General features: G+C 38.5%; 1 protein-coding gene across 1 annotated transcript in view; it reads left to right on the forward strand.

The window, feature by feature from the left end:
• Nucleotides 1–22964, forward strand: part of oprd1a (opioid receptor, delta 1a) — a 33917-nt gene extending 10953 nt beyond the window's left edge. The window contains exons 2-3 of the mRNA XM_038302674.1: nt 18359–18714; nt 21380–22964. Of these exons, the coding sequence (XP_038158602.1) occupies nt 18359–18714; nt 21380–21909 (886 nt within the window). The 3' untranslated portion in view covers nt 21910–22964. The remainder of the gene's footprint in view (nt 1–18358; nt 18715–21379) is intronic.
• Nucleotides 22965–27031: the final 4067 nt, after the last annotated feature.

Here is a 27031-nt window from a genome sequence, read left to right on the forward strand (position 1 = left end):
CAAGATACTCTGGGCCTCAGCCTCCCTCCAGTTACCAGCAATGTAACAAAGAAACAGAAAACAAAAATTGCCGCTTTTCTTCCCACAGCCCTCATTAAATAGTTTAAGCTCCTCACCTCAGGCTCTCTTATTTCTGATTTCTTCTCATAAATCAGTTTTGTCCATATATTACCTCCACAAACAATTGATGTACAAAAACAAATAATTTTTACAACTTAATTATTTTACACAGATTCATTGACTTATTCAATTACACCAAACTGGGTTTGAACCCAGCAAAGACGCAGCCAGACTGAAGATGACAAGTCCCCATAGCATAAACACGTACACCGCCTCCCGCCCCCCCCCCACCCCCACCCCACACACACACACGGCTAACCTCACTAAAATATTAAGTGTGCACCCTCAATATGCCAGCAGGTAACTAGGACAGCTTGTGTGTTTTAAGTTAATGGAGCTACTGGGCTCAGCGCGAGCGGATTGGTCCTCACAAACACAGTATAACAGGAATGTGTCTGGCGCGCAAAGTTAGAGAGGTTATTTTAAGTGACGAGGTGGATTCGTCACAGTCACAATAACCATGACATGAAATTTTCATATCCTACAACAGGGATGTTCTTCTGGCAAATGGGTAGATAAATATGGATCTCACCGAATTTGGTGGAAGCTGCATCTCGTTCGTTACATTCGCCATCTTCCCTTTAATTGTCTGCACCTGCGCTTGGGTTCAGAAGCCTGTTAAAGTGCAGTATTTTCAGCGCCTCAAGACCATAAAGTTCTGAGACGCTGATTGGCCATTAAATTCACCTAGCAATAGTACATGATTGACAGATTCTCTGCAAATGTGGGGCTGTCTGATCAGCGCCACCAGAACAGAGACGGTAGGAGTCTGTCTGTGGAAATCCACAAATTAATGACAGTAGATAGGGAAATGTAGTTTATATAATTTGTTTTGCTTATATGTAAACACTCTAGAGAGTAAAACTGACATTTATGAGTTAATTTCTAAAAATATATTTTACGTTTCTCTCTTCTTATCAGGGAGGGCGGTGCCCCAGCGCCCCCTATGGGCCGGCCGCCACTGATTAGCATGCATAAGCTATGAGCCCGCCTTAAATGTATTACCGTCACCTAATGGGCTGGAGAGTGAGAGACAGTGATTTATGAATGGTAAATATAATTTGACCAAAACAGAGCACCCCTGTGATCGGAAACTGTGCCCTGCTAAATTTGATCGGCAAATGAAATTGACTCTAGCCCTTGGGGAGAGTAAGACAGAAATCGCTTTAGAGACTGACAGGAGAACAGATGGAGTAGGGATCACTTGGGAAGGGAAAAAAAATACTCTCCTTGTAAATGGTAAATGGCATGTACTTATATAGCGCCTTTATTCAAGTTAGGAGACTTGACCAAAGCGCTTTACACTACATTCATTCACCCATTCACACACACACTCACACACGGATAGTGGCAAGCTACATTGTAGCCACAGCTGCCCTGGGGCTCACTGACAGAAGCGGGGCTGTCGTACACTGGCGCCACCGGGCCCTCTGACCACCATCAGTAGACAATGCAGGTGAAGTGTCTTGCCCAAGGACACAACGACACTGAAAGTCAGAGTCGGGGCTTGAACCGTCAATCCTTCTATTTCAGGGCAAACTCCTACATCCAATGCCACTGTTGCCCCTGAAAATGAATATTCATGGACCCAGTATCTCAAATAATCACACCTGGTAGACCCCCTACACAATCGTGGACTAGAATGTCTCTTTGCAGATGTAATGGTGTGAAAGATTCCCTGTGAACCCACCTGATACTAGATTGACTGACTAGACCTTATTTATATACCAACACATGGCAGATTTCAACATGAGCCATTTAAACCCGACACCAATGGCAAAGCAGATAATAGTACTTTTAATTACTAAGTCAATAACTGTTTATAGTTAATTAGACAGTTGGTAAAAAATACACTATATAATAATATATACATATATATATATATATATATGTATATATATATATATATATATATATATATATATATATATATATATATATATATATATATATATATATATATATATATATATATATATATATATATTAGGGCTGTCAGTTTTAAAGCGTTATTAACGCGTTAACTGCTTTAGACTATAACGCCGACATTTTTTTTTAACGCACGTTAATCGCGCATCAAAACAAACGCACCGTTCGCTTGTAATCTTTATTTTTCCGCAGCGCTCTCTGTACTGTTTGTTTTACCCTCGGCGCTTTCCGTAGCTTCAGGAATGCTAAGTTTGCGGGAGAGTCCACAGCGTAACAGACCCGTGCTTTGAATGGGCAAAAATGGCAAGCAGACAAGGTATCCTGAAGGTTTTTTTTTTAAAGTTATGCCAGAAGGCTCTCTTGACAAAACCCGAGTCGTCTGTGTGTGTTTTCCAGAAGAAACGAGCGTCTCACTGGCTTAGTGCCACCAAGACAAAGAAATGAACTAGGTCATGTGGACTGCACTGCTGCTGCAGCTCCTGTTCAGACCAAAGGAATATTAAAGCATTTTGAAAATGTTCTACATGTAAAATGTTATGTTACTGAGATGCCCTGTTATTGTAATTTCGTTTGATTTATTTATTATTTTGTGAGTAACTTAATTTCATTTGAATTAAATCTGTATTTCATAATGGAATGTGCACTTTATTTTAACAGTACATCTTTATTTTTGTCCTATGTTTGAGAAAAAACGTAAGCTTATAGAGTACTTTGAAGTACTGTTTACTGTTCTGTAGTTTTGCAAAGTTTTGATGGAAGCATAACGCCTAATTTAAAATATAGAATTTAAACCAGGATATTTTTATTCTAGTTTCATAAAAGTGCTTGAAAAATAATGATAATTAAAAAAAAAAACTTTTTGTATAAGCAGGTGTTTTTAACATTTTTGCACAATTGCTTTTTTAAATGGCCAAATAAAATAAATTAAATAAAAGATAAAGTATGCAATTAATTTGCGATTAATCTAGAGTTAACTGTTGATAATATGCGATTATTCACGATTAAAAATTTTAATAGTTTGACAGCACATATATATTTATATATATATATATATATATATATATATATATATATATATATATATATATATATATATATATATATATATATATATATATATATAATATGAAACACAGAAAATATGTGGGAGAGGAGGAAAGAAGACCTGGGATGGAAAGTGTCTCTTGTGTGAAGATAAGATAGATGATGGCACCGTGTCCAGTTGGCACTTTTCTGAGTAATGAGACAGAAGGACTGAATGAAGCATGAACCCGGTGGGATAGTTGGAGTTGAGGAGTGCATCATTGAACATGTTTGCAGGTTGATCGAGCAGAAAGCAGCGGGTGGTACAGTCCTTCTTTAAAGCATAGTCCTGAATGACAATTGGCCATTGCTAAGGTGTGCACAGGGCTAATGGGCTTGCAGCAGCAGAGCATCGGGGGGCATTTAAATGAGAGATGAGGGTGAATTTAGTATTTAAGTCTGAAATTGAGGTGCTAACGTCTCTGTTACGTCTCTGTAAAATGGGCTTAAAGTGTAAAAAACCGAACTTCTCCTTTAAGCTTAATTTCCCACTGGCACTGAAAGTTATGTTTCATTTGCCAGTTGTTTTATGTACCGTGACTTACTGCAGCAAATATCATGAGCTATCTTACTTTTTATTAAACTATTTATGAATAAATGCTTTGATTATATCTGAAACGGATCTCTTTTTATATGTTGATGGAAAACCTGCAAAGTACTGTTTTGTACTGTTTTCAATAAGCAGAGCTTCTAAGTTAACTGTAGATCAGGGGAAGTCCATCCTTCTTTTGTTCCTGTAGGGATGCAGTCATAAAGCTAGATCAGAGCAAACCTCCACCGGGTTTAATAGATAATTAGGTTTAGTTTACAATTATTCCTATCTGAGTCAGTATTCTATTTTGCTTCTGTTAACTCACTTCTTCTGTTTCCTGTGAGCAATGGCACACCAGGTCCCAATTCTGTGCTTGGTACTGTGGCTGCTTTGAAATGAGCTTTGTACCCCCGATAGAGCGTTTTTTTAACAACTTAGTATAATTCTTTGAATAATAAATGAGTCAGGCCGACAACCCTGACCTATACTGCTGTTCTTGCCATTAAAGGACATACATACTGTCAGTCTGTATCTGCAGTTGCGCAGTCACAGTGCAGCTTGGGCTCCAATACAATTTGTTCAGTCTTTTTCTCCTCACTTGTTGCCAGGTTTTGAAGGAGTGTGTACACTGCAATTTTTTGCCTTTTTTTGGGCCGATACTCCAGTCGTGTGAGAATTTTGTGATCGGGCCAACTTTCAGCCTAATTGTGCATTATGCATCATGGAGTGTATAGGGGGTAACGTGAAGCGATCAGCCTCTCACAACCACCTCCAGATCAGGAATCATAAGGTCGGGAGAAAATCAAACATGCTTGAAATTCAGTCGGCCGTCGTAAGGTCGCATCAGAAAGTCGGGCCTCACAGTGTGATAATATGCTTCGTGAGCCAATCACTTTTAAACCCTGCGGTTTCGTTGTACGATTTGAGCTGTGGCTGCGTGCAATGATTGAAAATATGGCACAGCGTATACCCGGCTTTATGCAGGGTTCGTACGGGTGCTTGAAATCCTTGAAAATGCTTGAATTTTGACGTTGTGTTTTCCAGGTTTAAAAAGTGCTTATATTTTGGATGAAATGCTTGAAAATGCTTGAAATTTTAACTATTTCTTTCGCAACAAATACCTATCAAGCTGAATCGTGTGTTTATTAAAAGGAGAAATAAAATGTTGGAGAGCCCGAGAATGAAACCTGCTCGCTTATGTGTGACTGCGATCTGCCAGTCTATTTCCATGTGTGACTCCGCCCCCATGAAACCACTATGGCACCATGCCGGGAGGTTGTCGTTTCAATGAACGTTGGCTGGAAGATGAAAAATACAAATTATGGATTAAACGGGGACAAACCCCACCAGTTGCCTCTTGTAAAGTCTGCAAAAAAGATGTGCAGCTTTTCACAATGGGCGAGTCTGCGCTCTCGAGTCACATGAAGGGTAAGTCATAGACTTTTAAGCAGTGATGGGCAGTAGTGGCGCTACATGTAGCGAAGCTATTAGTTTATCTACATTTTCCAGTAGCTTGACCGTAACGTCGCTGCTTTATTTATCAAGTAACTTTCCAGTAGTGACGTTATTGTTTTTATCAAGTAGCGACGTAGCGTCCACAAATGCTACGAAATCCAGGGCATAACTAAGTAATGAAACCAGGTTTTTGATTTTTGAAACAACAATCGGAGTTATTTGTTGGACATTCACGCATGAGCCTCTATTCTGCCTCTCCTGTCTGTATCTACGAAACATGCGCATGCGCAATGCAGTGGAACTCAAAGAATGACACACACAGACACACACAGAGCCACACACACAGGATGGAAGAGGAGACAGGAGCAGAGCGAGAAGAGCAGCCAGAGATTTTGAAACTTGTTAAATCCTCTAATAAAAAGTACATGTTCAGATGTTTTAAGGCTTATTTGTACAGTAAGATTTTTTAGGTATGGAGGAACAGCTCTCCCATGTATAAAAATGAATACATAAATAAATACATGCTCAATAAATAAATAAGCATTAAATTAATTACCCCCCAAAATACAAATAATAAATATGTAGGTAGAAATTAAATTATACAGTGAGACATAAATGTATATATATCTCTTAATTAGCTTCTTTATTTTTTCACCGTTTTTGTAAGCAGTTTCATTTGTTACTTGAATCGACTGTTTAATTGAGGTCTGAAGAATTTTTTTATAAGGGAGACCCTAAAGAAATAAGATGCCTTTTGTAGGGTTTTGTTTTCCCTAGAGATGTCCATTGAATGCAAACTCATAGCCATGTCTCGATGTGTAGAACACTACACAGTACCTTTAATTTGGTTCTAATAACAGCAGATTGTTTATTTTTTTGTTTACTAGTAATTACTTTAGTTTTTTTTTATTATGCTGATCATAAAGCAATGTTTACACTGTGATATGTCATTGGCTGATCTTTAATAAATATTTCAACCAGTGTATCAAACTCATTTTGAATTGATATTAGGTTGGTACAACGTTAAGTAGCTTCTGATGTAGTTAAGCTACTTTTAACACATTAGTGTGACTTAGCTTGCTATAATTCTTCAGGTGGTAGCTTTTGTGTAGTGAAGCTTAATTTATTGTTGAGTAACTGATAGCTTAGCTCACTACACTGGACAAGTAGCTTGCCCAACACTGCTTTTAGGTAAGCCAACTGAAGTAGCCTAGTACACATTAACGTTAGCGCCTATCTGTTTACGCTAGTAACTGCTAGCTAGGAATTTACAGGGTAAGTTACTGAGTGACTGAGAGTACGGTGTGATAATGTAATGTTTGCATTGCAGTGTTTCCCGCAGCACTATCTTGAAACTCACGGTACCGCCTTGCCAAAGTTCCAAAAAAAAAAAAACCCCAAAAAAACAAAACAAAGTTTTAATTCATTGCCAGGTCCAGACCTTAAAACAGCATTGATAACTCTACGGCTGATAATACTGAATTGTGACAAACACTGGTTGGTTAGGTTGTGCTCTGATAAATTAAGATAGGATTTAGTTTTATGTATTCATTTAGTCATCCGCGCAAAACTGGTTCCGTAAGGTGCTGGAAAAAGTTTTAAAATGGATCTTGAAAGTGCTTGAAAAGTGCTTGATTTTGACTTTGGAAAAGGTGTACGAACCCTGTTTATGTGCATAGTATGGCTGCTACATGCAGGTTTTCACACAAATACATTCTATTCTTTTCACTTTGAACTTTAATATTCTGATTTATCTTTCTCTTTTCTGAACATCACCTTTGCTGGCTTGAGAGTCTAAGACTACGTCTCACAGCAACCTGAAGTGACCCAAATCCGATTACGCATCTGATCTTTGCATATGTGACCTGTGTCTGAAAAGCCAGGTCATATTCATCCGGCCTGAATGCCATTAGTAGCCGACATAGGTCACTAATCTACGCCTCAGCAGAAGCAGAAAGAAAAACAACAACAATGGTGGACGATGAGGCGGAGAGTAGTATTTATGATTTTACAAATCTTGAAAAGAGTTTTTAAGGTTGGAAAATAGATGCTCTCCAGCACTACCATCCATGTTCCGTAAACACAGAACATGCTTTCTTGTGATGTCATTGCGTCCTTTATTGTGCATTCGGGACAGTTAAGCTGTATGACTCCAGTTCACACAGACACATACAAGTTGCATATATTTGGAAATCTGAAAGGCAACGCAAGAAAAATCGGATTTCACCAAAAAATCTTCATTGAGCATCAAGGCCTGCAGTGTCAACATAGCCAAAAGGCACCTCATGATAGGGTGTCTGCCTCATGGACTAAAACTGGTAGTTGGTTTCACATGGGAGGAGACCGATCTGTCTCCAATTCTATTTATAGACATTTTAACCTCTAGTAAACCTGTGGAGTGAGGATAAGGAATGATCAGATCCCAGTTATAAAATGGAGTTTCACTATTTAAGGCTTATTATGTGAGAAGAAGGATTTTGAGATCTATTCAGGATTTACCTGATATCTGATGACGATAAGCTAAAAATCTACCCTCCTTTTTAGTTTTCATCAGAACTCTGATCAGCTGAATTTTGGATCAGCAGAAGCTTTTAACAAAAATTTGATTTTTATTTTAAGTAACATTCATTTATGAAGACTTGTGCAAGGTTCCGCTGCCTGCTTATGCAGAAAGTGTGTTTAACTTTTGTGTAACTACTGGTTACACAGCCCAAAGGTAATGTTAAAAATGTGTGATGGAAACTGCTAGAAAATTAAAAGCTGTGAGTCACAAGAAAGCCATATTTTATAGTTACAAGATACAGCACATACTAAGAATAGACTGTTTAAAACAAGGCTGTGTAAGCTTGCGTTTTAGCTAAAAGGATAGATTTAAATGTTCATAATGGTATTCCAATCAAACTCATGTTGGCTTCATTTTAAATTGGAGGTCACTCTTCCAGCTTTTCTGTCCTCGTAATATTGGCTGCACATCCCTTTTTTAAGAGCTGCAATCAGTAACATAATTGCTTTTTAGAAGTTGTGGAATCCAAATAAAATATAAGAAAGACCAAGACCGAGCAAAAAAAAAAAAAACCTTATTTCTGCAAATTCCAATTTGATTGAGAAGAGCCCACCGAATAGCTGTGGAATGTCTAAGCTTCTTCCATATGTCTTCCAATTTTTGGGCTTTTATTGATGTATTTTAACAATTTCTTCTCATCAATTGATTAACATAAAAACAAAATGAACGTCAAATTAGTTGAAGATAGAGCCAAATATAAAGATTCACCTCTAATAATATTTTCTTAATGAAGTCTTGTTAATCGTTGAACCATCATTGGTATTAGGAGTGACTAGGAATCCCCCTAAGGTCTGCCTTGTTAAAAATGGGTCTCTGTGCCTATAGAAACCAGCTCATTTAAATAAAACAACTTTAAGTTATTTGGTTTTATATATGGCAGAGGCTTGTTTATGGATTCGGTGTCTTGTGTTACCCATATAGACAGTAGACTTTGACATGATTTCAGGGAAGGACTCTTATGCAAAACACAAAACTAGAAAATTTCTTTACAAATTAAATACAATGAGGGAGTTAGATGATAGGGAATGCTGCTGCTTATTGGCTGTGTCAGGAAAAGTTCTTTGTAAGGAACAGAGGAGGAAATAATATCGGAAGAAACCAGGGGTTTTCTTGGTGGAACATTAAACTGATATTATGCTTATAGTACACTGGTAGAGTGACAACATACACGTCCAAAGATTGTGGTTTCTAATCCCCAACAAACAATTTACAGTGGGTGCTGGTTGGAAATGGACACTTCACTCACGCTCCCCGTGTTTCACGAATTGCGTGAAAAACATGTGACTACTATGTTTTTCATGCGCATGCGCTGAGTGGACGCTGGCACGTTTTGCAGCCGCTGCTCTCCGCTACCTGTTTTTAAGTATTTTTCAACTTTTTTACGGAACTTTGGGCGGTGTAATCACATTTAAGTGAGAGCAAAGACACTTGCCTTCGCTTCTATCATCCCAACTCCGACTGCCATCCCGTTGTTTTTGTGTCTGAGTTTGGTTAACTAACTTCACTCTCCAACTGTTCTCCCAACTCGACGCCGTTGCTGCTGTTGGTTAGCCACCCGCTGCCGTTAACAATGTCAACCTCCAAGTTCTACATCTGGTGTATCCTCCTCTGGACTGTCCTCTCCACTCTACATCGACCTGGGGCTGGTCTGTCCCAGTATCCTTCTCGATCTCAGTGCGGCCTTTGATACCATTTCTCACCCTATTCTCCTCAATAGATTATCCTCTCTTGGCATCTCTCACATCCCTCTTGACTGGTTCCGCTCATATCTCTCCGACCGCACTCAGTTTATTCAGCTCAAATCTTTCACATCGCACTCTTCCCCTGTCACTTCTGGTGTTCCTCAAGGCTCAGTTCTTGGCCCCCTCCTCTTCATCACCTACCTTCTTCCCCTTGGCAGTATTTTTCGGAAATTCAACATTCATTTTCACTGTTATGCGGATGACACCCAGCTTTATTTATCCAGTAAACCCACTTCCTCACTCCCCCCTTGTCCCTTACTAACTGCCTACTTGAAATTAAAGACTGGTTCACCTCAAACTTCCTTATACTTAACAGTGATAAAACAGAACTTCTCCTCGTTGCCACTAAATCCACCCTATCAAAAATCAAAAGTTTCTCACTACCCATTGACAACTCCTTAGTCTCCCCTCAGGTCAAGAGTCTGGGTGTCATCCTCGACTCCTCCTTCTCCTTTCAGTCTCACATAAACAAAATTACCAGGTCTGCATACTTCCACCTTCGCAACATTAACCGTTTCCGTTCCTCCCTCACCACTCATACTGCCTCTGTCCTTATCCACAGCCTCATCACCTCCCGTATTGATTATTGCAATTCTCTTCTTTTCAGCCTCCCTCATAAATCTCTCCATAAACTTCAACTTCTTCAGAACTCTGCTGCTCGTGTCATCACAAGAACCCCCTCCTTTCATCATATTTCCCCTGTTCTTCACCAACTCCATTGGCTCCCAGTTCAATTCAGAATTCAATTTAAAATCCTTCTCTATACTTTCAAAGCCATCCATAACCTTGCTCCTCCATATCTGTCAGACCTCCTTCACATTGCCACCTCCTCCCGCTCCCTTAGATCCTCCTCCTCCATCCACCTCACTGTACCCCCAGCTCGACTTGTCACCATGGGGAGCAGAGCCTTCAGCCGCTCTGCTCCCCAGCTCTGGAACTCACTTCCTCCCGACCTCCGCAGTATTGACTCTATCCCCTTATTCAAAGCCAGACTCAAAACCCATCTGTTCCAGCTCGCTTATCTGTGAACACACTGCTCTTTTCCCTATCCATGACTGTTTTTTATGTTCCTATATCTGTATTTTGTATTTTCATCTCTTTTTATTTATCTTTTGTATTATTTGTAAAGTGACCTTGAGTGTCAAGAAAGGTGCTGCTAAATAAAATGGTCTTATTATTATTATTATAGCCACTAGGTGGCAGTCTGAGTCCATTTTGGCGTCCCATGAGTCAGGATTAGATAGCTGGATGAATGGTCTGCAGTTCTAAAGGTTGAGGGTTCGGTCCCAGCTGTGGCCGAGTTTATTATTCTCGCCTTAAATGTTTTTCTATTTTTTTTAATCACTTTTTTATTACATTAGACCATAGGGATTATCATTCTACAGCCTCAATATCTTACTCTGATAATAACAGGCGTATTGTTATACCATTTTCGTGTGTTTTTATTATTATTATCATTATTATTATTATTATCTAGCTGGTAAAATTTTCAGTTCAGGCTGTAAAACCTGTCTGCTAGTTTAAAGTCTATCTTATTTATTTTAATATTTAACAAAACGTAAATTATAAGGTAAACTGCTCTATTCGCAGTCCTTGTAAGATGCTGTTTTACTTTTTATATTTTATATCCGTATTTTTATCTTACTGTATATATAGGTCTAATATATTGCATGCATATAGCCACAGTGTTTAGATATTTTTATAATTCTATTTACCCTATTCCATATTATATGTGTCATGGTCTGGCGGTGTTTGTGAATGAGAGATGGTGCAGCTTGACTCATGTTCACGTGAAGCAGCAGATATGCAGCCCAGATGTGGAATTACTCGCAGTGAGTTTAAGACTTTATTATCTGCCACGGGAGTTTGGTCACGTGATAGTGCTGTGCGTTTACGTCCCTCCCTCTGCTGATGCCGCTGCTTGTGAGCTGATCCAAAGCATGGTAAATAAGTTTCAGACTAGAGTCTAAGGCTACGTTCACACTGCAGGCCTTAATGCTCAATTCCGATTTTTTTGTGAAATCGGATTTTTTTGCATGTCCGTTCACACTTCCAAGTATATGCGACTTGTATGTGATCTACTGTGTGAACTGAAAGCGTTCAACCGAAGTGTCCCGCATGCGCACTCAAGGACGCGATGACGTCACATGTAGCAAGCGTCCTCAGTGTTTGCGGAAGTAAACATGACTCGTAATACCGCAGCGTATATTGCGTTCTTTAAGTTCTTCTCCAACAGGAGCAGGCACATTACGAATTAAATCTTTTTAAGAAGATCAAAAAGAAAGAGAGCCAGATTTCTTGCAATGGCGTTTTGTGGGGCAGTAATAGCAACGTCCGTACAGAGCTCTCACTGAGCTCTCTATTGACTGCTCTCTGTGTTATCTTCCGCCATGGTTGTTAGTTTTTCCCACCTCCGCTTAGTAGGACGCAGATTAGTAACGTTTAGTAACATTTGTCAAGTATCAATGACGTGTAGGTCGGATGAATGCGACCTGGCCGTACAGACACAGGTCGCATTTGAAAAGATCAGATACGTATCGGATTCAGGACCACATATCCAAGTGGCCTGGGTCGCATTTGAAAAAATCCGATCTGTGTCATTCAGACTGTCATAAAAAGATCAGATACAGGTCACATATGGGCAAAAAAATCGGAATTGGGTCACTTCAGGCTGCAGTGTGAACGTAGCCTAAGACAGGAATGGATTTTCACTCCTGTCCCGTCCCACTCCCACAAAAAAAATTGTGTCCTGTCCTGATCCCGGGCCAGAGTAGAAATCTAAATCCTGTCCCGTCCCACTCCTGGTGAAATTACTCCCACTCCCATCCCGCTCCCATTCAGAATGACTCCCGCTCCTGCACCACTCCCATTCTTTTTTTTTTTTTTTTTGAGAGCGGGTGAAAAACTCAGAGCGGAAGCACTGTTGGTTTTTGGGTCGTGTAGTTTTTTTGACTCGCATTATAGTGTAGGCTTCAAGGAAACAACTACAAAATGGCGGCGCTGCGCCAGTACTGGATTATTTTTCTTTCTTTTTTATTTTATTTTTTGGCATCAATCCTAGTTTTTTTTTTTGTTGTTATTGGTTTGCTCCCGCTCCCGTCTGCTCCCGTTAATGTTTAATTCTGTACCGTCCCAATCACATGATCGTTACTAATACTGACTCCCATGAAAAAATGTCAGTGTCTACTTCAGACCGAACACCCCCGCGCTCTCCTGCTCATCACAGCAGATTTCAACTCTGCCCCTCTCCGCTCCACTCTCCCCACGCTCACACAATACTTCACATGCGCAAACAGGAACAATAAAACGCTGGACCTTTTTTATGCAAATATTAAGGATGCATACACCTCCGCCCCCCTCCCCCCGCTGGGTCGTTCAGATCACAACCTTGTCTACCTGCCCCCCCATTACATTCCACTGGTGAGAAGGACAATTGCACAGAAAAAGTCAGTGAAAGTTTGGTCGTATGACGCCACTGAGGAGCTGAGGGATTGTTTCAGCACCACAGACCGGAGCATGTTCCAAAGCTCTCATGGTGAGGACCTCAAAAGCCTGACTGAATGCATCACTGACTACATGACCTTCTGTGTGGAGAGCATTGTGCCTACACCAAGTTTGCAGATGAGTTAAACAGCTTCTTCACGCGGTTTGACTCCCCTCACACTGGTCCCCTCCCTGCCCTGAACTCTCCACACACCTCCAACCACCAGCCCCCCAGAGACCTTTCCCCCCCACCGCTGCCACTCCCACCAACCCCCGACCCATCCACACCTCCAGTCGTGCCTTCCTCCTCCCTCACAGTAACACCAATGCAGGTGAGAGGGCAGCTGAGGAGGCTGAAACAGAGGAAGGCCTCAGGACCAGACGGCCTCCCCCCCAGGCTGCTGAGGACCCAGGAAATATCCTGTAGCTATAAGTAGCCTATAATAATCTACTATTAATTAATACACTTAATTTCAATGAAGGTTAAAAGAAGAACGCCCGAAACGTCACAGCATTAAAAAAATAGATACTCACGGGTGTGGATTTCTTCTTTTCATCTGCATTTCTAAACTTCACCATGGACCAATTTTGCATTAGTGACGAAAATAAAAACCCACTGATGAAAGAAAAGAGTACTGATGAGACCGATTCATTCAGAGTCGCTGAGGACATTTTTATAACCTAGAAATGATCCAGTTTACGTCCATGAGCACGCGACCGATCGAATGGACGGATGATCCACGGACCTTTGTTGATTCAGTTATTTGTTTTGCCAAAAAGATTAATAATAATAATTTTTCATTAAATAATAAAGATGCAGATAAATAGAAATAAACAGTTCTCAGATAAGATCGGAGGTGTATGAAATAAGATAATGCAGTCACTATGTTAAATTAATTCATTAACTTTATTTTAATCAAAAACATCATATCATCATAAGATTTTGGTTGTTTATGCAAATTGTCTCAAGTGCCACCTGGTGGTTGTCCGGGTACATTGCAGTTTTTTTTTTTATAAAAAAAACTGGCCTCAGGAAATACATCGTGATTCACGCAGGAATAATGCAGGAAACCGTCCATTTCCAACAGGTACCCACTGTATGGGGAGTGTTGGCTTTTAAGTAATATAACAATAAAAATAGAGAAAAAATTACTTCTGCATCTTATCCAATCCCCTTACGAAGCAGTAGGCTGCCATTTTGCGGCACCTCAGGAGCAATCAATTGGTGAGGGTCTTGCTCATGGTGCAAGAGTGCAGGTTGTGGGGACTTGCAACCCTCTCAGAGGCTTAGTGGTCAGAGCAATGCTCTAAGAAGGTTGCAAGTTTTTTTTTTCCTGAGGTGTACTTGATTTTTGGTTCTCAGTATTTTATCTTTTTGGACTTTGCTTCAGTTACCCTTGGGAACCTTATTTAATCAAGAAAACTCACCTCTGCCTCCTCATATCTTCATTTGGGTCCTTAAAAAACCTCCACACCAACCTTGACATTATTATGTTGTATTGTATCTATAAGGCTTACAAAGTTCCTTTTTGATAAAGCTTGTTTATAGTTACCATGGCTTAGGTTATCCTGCGACATCTCTTTATTTATGCTGCTATACAAAACAATCCTTAAGAAATATAATAAGTCCTAACCCAGAAAATGACCCTTTACCACTAAAAGTGAAGCCCAAGGAGAATGAAAGAGTCTGGTTAGATTTGTGTGGAAACATGCCCTCGACTCTGAATAATGGAAATTATATAAAATGTATACTTTTATAAATGTCTGTAGAAGCAGTCAAAATGTAAGGAGTTAGGGTTTATTTTTACCTGTGTACACTTTGCACCTGTTCAAATCACCAAATTTAATTATTTGGACGGATGACCCAATACTTTTGGTACATGAGCGATATTAGCTAAACGCTTATGAATTTGTATCTTTGTTGATTAACTACACTGAAATAAAAGTAACTATCTGACATTATGTCTCAAAACTACAATGCACGTATTGTGGAAACTTTCAAGACAAAAATAGGGTAGCATAAATCTCAGATTTCTGTAAATCCAAAAAAGAAAATTAAAAGCAGTCCACTGGACTTTGTTTCCAAGTTTGAAGACGTTATGCTTCCCATCCAAGAGGCTTTTTTTAATTTAAAAATATCAGGAATAGCGTTGAGTTTGATGTTTTATACAGTAGTACAACAAAGCCTTGTTTTTGTTTTTTTTAGCCTGCAACACCCCATACTGTCAGGGTTTGGTTGAGGTTTGAGGACCCAAATGCAGAGGTAGGGAGGCAGAGGTGAGTTTTTGTAGATTTAATGAAATTTTCACAAACAATTGAGGCAGGAATCCAAAAATCCAACATAAAAAATGTAAAACAAACCAGAACCATGGAGACATCAGGTGAAAACAATCACAAGGAGCTGGGGTAAGAAGAGATAAGACGAAGAAAGAAAAGGAACCAGCACTGAGGAACTGCACAAGGAGAGTATTTACGGTAGACTGAACAAAGAGAGGACTAAAGAGCAGATGTGAAGAGAGCAGTCTAGGAAGGAGCTAGGGAAAAGGAGATCAACACAAGAGGGCAACAAATAAAAACCTAAGAACTCAAATATATCCAGAAAATACAACATAGGAATAAACCATTAAAACTAGAAAACATGGAGAAAAATAAAACTCAATACTCAAAAGAAAACATAACAGAACCAAGACCGTGACATATACCTGTCTAAGTGTCTGAAAGGTCAGTCGTTAAAGGGAATTGTTGGCCTAGCTGAATAGGCGACAGTCCTCGGCTCTGCTGTACAGGGGCTTGGGCTGCGATCATTTCGGGAAGGGATTAACTCAATTGCTGCATTGTAGGTTAAGATTTCTGTAAATATTTAAATAATGCTTAACCAAGACTCCCAAACACAGTAATTCACAGATTGGTGGTGAACAAGCCCAATTTCAGACCTTACTTATGCACTCAAAATTTATAGAACTTTTCTTTCAAATTTTAAGTTTATTTGTTTTTTGTTTGAATTGTCTTAAATTAGTGGTTTTTCTTGCTGTTTGGTTTCCAGGACTCTTTCTTTCCTTTAAGTCTTGCTCTGTTCTCTGAACACCATGGCTTCTAACTGCAGACTTACCCTGCAAAACATAACAGACCATCCCTAGAGATGTCAATGTGAGCCTTTTCACAGGCAATCAGACCAAGAGCTCTCAACATCACAACCACCCAATGCCCATTCCACACTGACGTGAGGATCCATGCAGATTTGCTATAAATAGAGCTTGTACATGGTGCCTTTTAGTGTTTTTAATCACAGATCTGAATGAAACCCAAAATCCACGTTTGGAAAAGGTTCTGTCACCTCTAAGTTTATGATTCAGACATTTTACCTGTTAAGTTTTTTTTTTATTGCAAAAGAAAAAAAAACAAGAACAACAAACTCTTGTTTAAAACTACTGTACTATTTTTTTTTGCTAAGGTAGCTTAATTTCTATTTGACTGTAAATCCTCATATCTTAGTCAGTTAGATAACATGCTGCTGTCATTTTGAACATCTCTGATGTTGCTTCTATTTTTATATATCTATTGCTGTAAAAATGTCCATAGATGTATTGTATATTGGTTATTTATTCTCCAGGTATTCCAAAAAAGTAAAAAAAAAACAATCCACTGGACTTTGTTTCCAACTTTGGAGACATTTTGTTTCCCATCCAAGTAGCTTTTTCAATTCAAAATGTCAGAAATAGTGTTGGTTCAAGCAAAACAAACTGGAAGCCATTTGGCTGTCACTGAACAACACAATGAAAACATTTTATATACGCCCACTGACTGAGTACAAGATTGTAAACACCTGTGACTCTAATTAGTGGAGACATCTCCAAATGTCCCTTTGGTCACGTTATTATCAGTGTTTTCTAGGGGTACCATTTTTGCATAAGCACTATTTCTCAGTTTTCCCAAAATCTTATCTTCTTCCATTATCTTCTTTATAGGATCCACATTCTATAACCTGTATACAGCCTAGCTGGTTTTGTTTTTAGTGGTTGTTTATTTGTGCTGATGTAATCAAGCTAAATCACTGTAATGTAGTTGTAATGTGACTTCATAAATCAGTGTTGAGATATAAGCACGAGCCTTGCCCTTTCACCATTAATACCTATTTACCAACTGTGGGTACAAACAATGCCTGCAGCAACTGATTGCAGATTCAGAGACACCATTTTCACCTCACCTTTTCCATTTCCACATGATTCACAAGGCTTGGGGTTATAACAATGTGGTTTATGAACATTAGCCATATATGCTTCACAGAAGTAGCTTTATTAAAATTATTTCTGGGTTTTAAGATAATCTGAAAGCTATATGTTTTATAACCATGACTCAGTAATAAAAACAAGACTTAATGCATATAATCCTACAAAAAACAACAACTTTACGACAGGTTTAAGTCAAACATTTAAAGAAAGCACTTGTACTACTTTTACTAAATCATTGTTATCATCATCATGTACAGTTTTGTTCAACACATTAAAATTCCAGGTTTCACATCTTATAGGAAAGGCCATAACAAACACAGATACTTACATTCAGCTTTAAAGTAATCTATCCATGTTATCAACAGTAGGAATCAAAACTTTAAGATAAGGCAGTAACTAATTGTATGTAATTTTTAATTTATAGATTTTTTTATATTCAAATATCCACCATTAAACAAACAAACACAAATTGGCTGACTGGATTTTTTTTGCAGAATGTTGCTATGACAATAAGTGGAACATCCCTCCATCCATCGGTCCATCCATCTTCTTATGCTAATCGGGGGTCGGGTCGCAGCTAGCAGCTTCAGTAAGGAGACCTAAGACGTTTCTCTTCCCAGCAACTTGGGCCAGCCCTTCCCCTGGAGTTCCCCTCACTGAGTTCCCAGGCCAGCCGAGAAACATAATCCCAGGCCTAACCAGATGACGGAGCCACCTCAGCTGGCTCCTCTCGACGTGGAGGAGCAGCGGTTCTTCTCTCAGTCCTTCCCAGATGACTGAGCTACTGAATGTGTGGATTGATGACTGAAAGACATGCCTCCATTTATCTGTTTTCTACAGTGTGTTGAATTCATGTTAATGTGGATTTAAAGATATTTAAAGTAGTGAAAAAACTTGAAAGGGGGAACATAAAAAAAATGTCCAATCAACCAAAACTTTACGACCCCCATCCAGTACGTCCAAGGACCCCCATCCAGTACGTCCAAGGACCCCCTGGGGATCGCGGACCCCTGTTGCTGACCTCTGCTTTAGAAGTCATATTCTCCAGAAGTCTTCAAAATATTGTAAAATATCTGTGAATTTGTACAATTCCCAAACCAGCTCTCAAATGTGAATGTATATCTTGCATCAAATTTGTCTTCAGTCCCATTTTGTAATGTTTCTTTTACATTTTAACCTAATCAACATGTTTTTTTGTTTTTGTTTTTTAATGAAAAAACAGATACACCAAGCTAAAGACTGCTACAAACATCTACATCTTTAACCTGGCCTTAGCTGATGCCCTGGCCACCAGCACACTGCCATTCCAGAGTGCAAAGTACCTCATGAACACCTGGCCTTTTGGGGAAGTCCTGTGCAAGCTCATCATCGCCATTGACTACTACAACATGTTCACAAGTATCTTCACACTAACTATGATGAGTGTGGACCGCTACATTGCTGTGTGCCATCCTGTAAAGGCATTGGGCTTCCGGACGCCAACCAAGGCAAAGATGATCAACGTCTTGATCTGGGTTTTATCGTCTGCTGTTGGTGTGCCAATTATGGTTATTGCTGTGACCAGAATGACAGAAACCGGTAAGATGGTAGTCTACTTCACCTGACTAGCACGGCATCCACAGTAAAAGACAATATAGTTTTCTCTATGTATTAGTTAATAATACTTTAAAGTGATTTGATTAGATTTTTTGTTCATAAAGATAAATACATATGCGCTTGAATGTTCCCAGTAAAGGAGATGATAAATTCACAGTTGAAATGGCAAAAAGTTTAAAAAAGTTATGATAAACAAAATGTACCTGTATAATGTATAATATAGATAAGATATTATTTTTGAATTTCTTTCTAAAAAATATTCTAAAAAATAAACTGTCCCAGACAAATTAACATATCTTACAGTGAACAACATACAACAGGTGCAGAAGTCTTAATAAACATTTACTGAACCTTAGAAAAAACTGCTGCTTTCGGTGATGCCTTAAAATGTAGCTCAAGAAACTTTTAGATCAGGAGCTCCATAATTTTTGTTTACTTGATATATACAGACAGACGGACGGCCGGCAGACAGACACTGAGTTTTGGCTTTTTTTATAGGCCATAACTTATTTCTACTCTAGACTAGATAAGCTATTTACAGAGTCTAGGACTGTTGTAGTTAATTTAGGTAAACAGGTCTAAGGCCACCTTTTCTTATATGGTGTGTCTCATTTGCACAACAATTAGATGGTTTGTGGTGATTTTGCATTACTTTGTTGTAGGGTTGTCACGATACTAAACTTTTCAACTCGATACCGATACTAAGGAAAATATTCGATACTCGATACCATTTTCGATACCACAAGGATAAAATTTCAACAGAAATATTTTTATTAATAATTAAAACACAATAAATAAATACAATAAACAATAAGAACAACATTTTGAGGTTGTTTGCTGTGCACAATATTTAGCAAGCTTGATAAAAAACTTACAAAAATTATCCAAAGTTTTCCTTCCTTGGCTATGCTTTGCACACATAACAATGACACTAGCCAAACCGGTTAAGAAACAAAAATAATTCTCAGCAGCTGCAACTGTTACAAAAAAATTCTGAAACTGAAAAGTGCACATAATTATTCAATCACAGTGTTCAGAAAGTGCATTTTCCACTATTCTGCACTTTAGATGAATGACTGTTTAGGTGCGACTGGTACTCGATACTTTTGAAAATGAGTATTGTATCCGGATACAACATTTCAGTATCGATACTTTTTTGAGTTTCGATACTTTTGACAACCCTACTTTGTTGTGCTCTGTTTTATACTCCTGCAAACTTTCTACCAAATGTCCTTCTTATGCTGTATCAGACCTTAACTATATTATTTACTTTGTTTTATATCATTTACTTTCTTTATATAAAAAAAACAAGGTCAAATACCCACTATGGTTGGTTTCTTAGTCAAAGGTTCTGCTCTGTATCTTATTGGATGAAACGGTAATTAAATAAGATGGGGTTAAAAACAAATCCATGCGTTTGGCTGTGATAGTGAGATGACAGTGTTGATCTTCACGGGTGAGAAAGAGAGAGAGAGAACCTCTTATTTTTAATGTGTCTGGGCATGCACACAATCTTACTGAGTACACTGAGGACCACTTTGAGCAACACAGTGTGCATGCCGTCCTCACACACATATACTAAACTTGTCATGATTTTCTTTTCGGAATGTTTGGCGCACATGCAGAAAACTCTCAGGAAACAATTAAAAGTTTATTGAGTTTTTTTTCTTTTCACTTAACAGTTGTAGACGTCTGTTGGTGCACCTAACTTTCCTCCACTAGGTGACAGCAAGCAACCTGGAAACTGTTTCCAGGAAGGAGACTGGATCTCTTAGTTGAACACAGTTAATATTTAAAAGTAAAGTAAACTACACATTTTATTAAACATATTCATCCAGATTACAACTCTTAAATGAATTATAAAACTAATTTTATAGTTCTATTTGAGCCTGGGATTGAATAGCAGATAATGAAGAATAGCTGATTTTCAGTTCAGTTTTCTGTCAGATGAGCATACCCCATCAGACCAGAATACCTATAAGCAATCCGCATGTGCAAATCATCAGATTTGCATTTATCCCTTCAGTTTTGTACAAAAACTTGACTTTAAACTACCTCAGCAGGCGAGTATTCCTTTAATCATGTAAAAAAAAAAAAATAACAATTTAAGGTGAGATCACCATACGCTTCAAAAAACACCAAAAAGTAAGTAATTAAATTGTTTTTTGTACATGACTAAATGGATACACACCAGTTGAGGTAGTCTAAAGTCTATTTTTCATGCAAAATTAAAGGGATAAATTAAATGGATAAAAGGGGATAAACTAAAGGGATAAACTAAAGGGATTAACAGGTATGGATATGCTGGTCTGACCCGGTATGCTGATCTGACAGAACAGCGGCTGGCATTTCCAGCATCCACCCAGTTCTCCATTAGCTGTGTCAGAAGTCTCAGCAACCAACCACATTCTGGTGAAATTTGATTTGCACCCCTGCTTTGTTTAGTTAGATTTAAATTTGATTAAGATTATAATTGACAAAATTGGACTGATGTTGTTAAAATATAATCAGAAACAAACTGTACCTATTTATTATATAGAATGCTTTAAGATAATGGAAAGATAATACCTGTAATCCTTTTTGGTATACTGTATGTGACCAGCAGCCTTGGAACAGTCTACCAAACTCTTTATATCTTCTCTTCTAGGTAACATTACATGTATGTTAAAATTTCCTGATCCTGACTGGTACTGGGACACCGTGACTAAGATCAGCGTGTTCATCTTTGCCTTTGTGGTTCCTGTGATGGTCATCACAGTTTGTTATGGTCTGATGATCCTTCGTCTGAGGAGTGTTCGTCTGCTCTCGGGCTCAAAGGAGAAAGACCGTAACATGCGACGAATCACCCGCATGGTCCTGGTTGTAGTGGCAGCCTTTATTATCTGTTGGACCCCCATTCACATTTTTATAATCGTGAGGACAATCGTGGACATCAACACCAGGAATCCATTCGTAATAGCTAGCTGGCACTTGTGCATTGCCTTGGGTTACACCAACAGTAGCCTAAATCCTGTCCTGTATGCATTTCTGGATGAAAATTTCAAGCGATGCTTCAAGGATTTCTGTCTGCCATGTCAAACACACATGGAGCAGAACAGTTTGACAAGCGCCCGCAACACCACAAGGGAGCCAGTGTCCGTCTGTGGTCCTACAGAGGCAGGAAGGAAGCCTGCATGACTAGCAATGGAGAGGATCCCCAAAAGCTCGAGGATCCACCAAGACCCACAATCACAGGAAACTTTAATCTCGACAACAGAGTTCTGAGGGACTATAACACTGAGCAACATTGTAAAGGTACTGATTGTCCTCAATGAGGGTGAACTCAATGTAACTTTGAGCCTTTCTAAAAAGCTGATGTTGTTCCATGCAAACACAGAGATTTTATGACAATTTCCAAAGCAAAGGATTATGCCGAATAATTATGAAACTGAGTCTTTTCAGTTTTTGGCACAAAGAAGGACAGGAAAGAGTTTTTCAAGAAAACAGCGAATGCCAATACTCTTGGAGAGAAAACTTCATATTGTGGCTTCTGCAGAAAAGCAACCATATCAGAAGAGAAACATTTTTCTTATTTTTTGGCTTCAACAAATAAAATTAGAAACTCACAAACTTACAAACCGACTATGAATTGGTGATGTATCATTTTCTTCTGCAGTTTTTCTTTTTTTAAAGAAAGGAAGCCACAAAGAACTGTGTTGGAGGAGAACAAGTAATTAGTGTTGTTATGATTAACAATGTAATCGCAATTTACTGGATTTTAGTGTGGCTTAAAAGAATAGAAAGTTAATGAAGCATTCCATGCTTGGATTACTATTGGTTTATATTGGAATACATGCTTTCTCTTTCTTACTGTGTTTGTAAGATCAAAACAACAATGGATGAATGTAATGTACTCAGTGAATTCACAACAATAGATAACAAATCTCCAAAAAGTCTCGCCTAATAACTATGTGGAATGTTTACTAGGCATTGGGACAGATTCAGTAAGTGGTGACTAACTCTTTGAAAATTAACCCCCCTTAAGTCATTATCACATGAAACCAACTTTAAAAACCTTCATGAAAGCCAAAATGATGATAATAAATATGACAAGATTCTGCTTCATCAATGATGATTAATAACACATGTCAGATCAAGATCAAATGTGGTTTTTTTTTCAGGAATGTAAGGTTATACCTAGGGCTGCAACAACGAATCGATAAAATTGATAAAAATCGACTTTTAAAAGCGTTGGCAACGAATTTAATGATCGATTAGTTGTGTCGCGCGATTAATGTGTCATGCGCCGCCGCCGTCATCACATCCACTTGACTGAAACGGGGGAAGAAAAAAACATACGGCAGAGCGAGTCAGCGCCGCAGTTGCAGTGTTGCCAACTCAGCGACTTTTCAGACCCCTCCAGCGACTATTTTTCAAAAAAGCGACTAGCGACAAATCTGGCGACTTTTTACTCTTACGTGAAAGCATGTATCGTTCCTACTCTGCCGTGGGGCGCCTCCCCCATCCCAACCCCGTTCTCCCCGCTCCCGCAGGAGTCCCTCTCAGCGCTGCAGTCAGAGCCGCAGGATGTTTACCCCTTAGACTGCAAATGAAGCGCGCATGCGCCGGGATTGACGGCGCAAATTGATCACAATAATTAAAATAGCCTGCGCTTTGTAAAGTGAAAAAAGTTGTAACATGCAACTTTTGTCAAAACAAATGAACATGGCACGGAAGCACCACTGTTATGACGCAGCACCTGAAAAGAAAACACGTTGGAGCCTTCAATGGCAGTGAAGAGAGCTCATCAGCAGGGTGAGCGACCATGTTTGTTTCGTTTTAAAGTGGGGAAACGTAACGTTAGTTTCTCAGGTAGCTCATCTGATGCTTTCCTTACCTTGTTAGTAGGTTACAAACAGTGATAAGATTGGCTACTTATTTTACTTTTAATTTCATTTGAATTAGCTTAAGCAGCGTTTATATTTTCTTTATAAATAAATTAACTTGCAAATTATGAGGGCAAGGCTTTTAAAGTTTAAATCTTCTGGCAAAGATAAAGCAAAGAAGATCCTGCAATGTATGGAAGTAAAGCAGAATAAAATCCACCAAGATCAGTAATGTGTCAATTAATTATATGCCACATTTCCATCTGTCTTTGGAGGATGTGTTTTTTAGCACCCCTAGTTCTCTTACTTTTATTCCAAATACAATTTATAATTTGAATCACAGGGTTATTTTTATCTCTATGGTTAAGTATTTTCTCAAGTAGCATCTTTAACTGTTATACTTCGCTGTCTTAAAAGGCAGAACTCTTCTAGTCTAAAAAAAAACTCATTTGTTGAAATGGGGGGGACCTATTGTTTGAACCCCTTAGGGGCTTTTAAAAACAAAAATGTCTTTTTTTGCACCTTATGAAACAAAGTACCCTATATTTTGTGGATGTACAGCTACATTTCTCATGTAAGTTTGCGTAGTTTTAACACAAACATTTATTTTTCATATTGCACCAGTACAGTTAATGAGCAACCTGTACTTGTGTGCTTGTTTGTTCTGTCTAAAATGTTTATTTTGGAATAAAGAGGTTAATATAAAAAATATTTTTTGTCCGATTCATCGATTAATCGAAAAAATAATCGGCCGATTCATCGATTTTTAAAATAATCGTTAGTTGCAGCCCTAGTTATACCATACAGTGTGTTCAATATTTAGCTTAATAAGTCAAAAGAATCAAAAGTATGGTTTTCAATTTTTTATTAAAATGATGAAAAACTTTTATAATTTTCCTTGTATTAGTTTTTTTCCCCATTTACACTTATATACACTCATTGGTGTTGATATAATGCACTTAATGTTTGGCTGTATTTTGAAAACTTTTTTATGTTTTCAGGGTATTTTAAATCTTAAAACGATGACTGATAAAAGAAAGTATTTGACAAATGTGTACATGTAAATAATGCAAACATTTCCATTTAAACAACTTCATTTTGAGGTAAATTGATTTCTTCTTGGTTTTAATGTATGTAAATTTCCTAGAAACTGATGGCTAGATACTAGATACCAGTATCCTAGATACTGGGTCTGTAATATACTCAATAAATGTTGCCCAGTTCTGTGAGCAACATAAGACTGAAATTTATTCCTTGGCATATTGTTTCTTGTGTGTTGTCGTAAAATGTTCTGAGGTGTTTCTAGCTGTTCTGCTTTGCTGTGTCCATAGCTGCCTTTGATAGATGTGCAGAATGTCTCTTTGAGCTCATACCTTAAAAAAATTAATTTCTTCTTAAACAAATGTTTATGTGTTATGTCATGATTAGAGTTATGGAGACTGCAGCTGATATTCTTTTAGACTTATTGCATTTTACAGTGCAGAACATGTTTTTTTTTATTTTTTTATTTTGGCTGCTAACCTCCAGGATCACAGAGGAAATGATTCCATACTTTTGTTTTACTCTAAGTTTTTCTTAGATTTTTGTATTTTACCCTTCTGGCTATCTGTTATTCTCACACTCCTCTGAGAAGGTTTTTTGTTTTTTCAATTTTTAACTCAATAACATCCAACTACCATAGTTGAAGTAATTGTAATTGATATAATCCTCACAGAACCTATCCTAAAAATAAACTTTTTAAGTTCAGTTTAAACTGGAAGAATATTTTACTTTTATTTTAATAGCCTTACTTGCTAAACATCTTATGAAAACATTGTTGTAAAACCATACATGAATCTACACTGGTAAGTTTCATGAAAAACAACGTTTGCTCACTTTTGTGTTTGCTTTGGAACAGCTGAGAGAGGTGGATTTGTCACATATCATCAGTTAAATCACCCCTGTTCCTTCCTTTGAGGAATACATTCCTTTGTCCAATGGTACAATGTGCAGAAACTGATTAAAAACATTTCTGTGGTAAGATTTTTTCATTGCTTTTTTTCTATTTTCTGATTTCGTACATATATACAGCTTTAGCGATGTACCTGAGCCAACTGCCATGTCAGAGGATGAAGAGAGCACATTCAGCCAGTCACAATCAGAGAAACAGGACACTAGAAAAACAGGCCGATCCCCAACATCTATAAACAAAGGTGTTTATGGCAGCAGCACAGCTGATATTTCTCTCCAGGGTGGTGTTACAGCCAAACAGGGTAGGCAATGTACCTCACATATCTCTTAACCTTTTTTGCTTTAATATCACAACAGCAACAATGGAGAGACGGATATATGTTTTCTTTCTCTAGGGTTGGATTTAAATTATTTTACAAACTGTAAATTGGCAGATCATGAAGAAATCAAACTCACAAAACTGAACGAATGCTTTCTTTTAACCATGACTTTATCATAATTCTTAGTGATGTAGACACATTCGATTGTTTTTCGTCTTAATTATTGTTTGTTTATGTTATATCCAAAAAATGTAGCTTAAATGTTTCCATAAAGCGTCTGCAATTCTCTCTAAAAATGGTGGCCCATGAAGAAATTAAAGGCAAATATTAAAACAAAGAACTCCTCAACACATACTTTCTGAAATGTAAACAAAACACAATGTAAGAAAAGCGATTATGGCTTTATTGATGTTACAGTGGATAAATGTACTCGTTACATCAGCTCAAATAGTCAGAAGAAAAAAGTGCCAAAAGAAGAAAAAAAGGTACATGGGATAAATACAGTATATACAGTGCGTCCACATATGACAGTGTTTATAGAGATGTAATAGAGGGAGAGCAGAGAGGACGCTGGCGTTGGCTGTTCGCCGCTTCTCTGCAAATCCGTCTGCAAATCCGTCAAAATCTGTCCTCTGCAAAATCCATCCTACTGTACCGTATTCTGGGAACTCAGTTACTACAGTAAGAGACTGATTATTTTGTAGTACACACCGAATTTGTGTGGTACCCTGCACTTACCTGTCACTACGCTGGACACTGCTTGCTAAGTGAATTGTCCTTTTCTCTGGGCTTCAAATCCCCCAATCCTGCTGCTTCCTTTTTGTTTCCATCAAACTGGATTATTCCTACGGAGATGTCTAAGTGCTTCATGCCCTCCCTGGATTATCTCTGCACGTCGGCCTGTTAGCCCGTTGGCAACTTGTTTGGGTTGGCTACGCTAACAGAGTTAGCCAGAGCTACTCTTCTATTTACAGAGTCCTATCAGCACCATCAGTCTTCATAAATCTTGCAGTGCCTCCGCCTTCCATCGGAGGTCTGTGAATGGAACACCACCTCTGTTGAAGCTGTGGATCATCCTTCTGGGTATGGCTTTTCTCCACCGCTGCTCACCTGGATCCTGGCTAACTGTTAGCACCGGCACGCCATCACTCCACTTGTTGCCCA

The sequence above is a fragment of the Cyprinodon tularosa genome, unplaced genomic scaffold, assembly GCF_016077235.1.
Source record: "Cyprinodon tularosa strain WSP-4 unplaced genomic scaffold, ASM1607723v1 ctg498, whole genome shotgun sequence".
In the NCBI taxonomy this organism is placed as follows: Eukaryota; Metazoa; Chordata; class Actinopteri; order Cyprinodontiformes; family Cyprinodontidae; genus Cyprinodon; species Cyprinodon tularosa.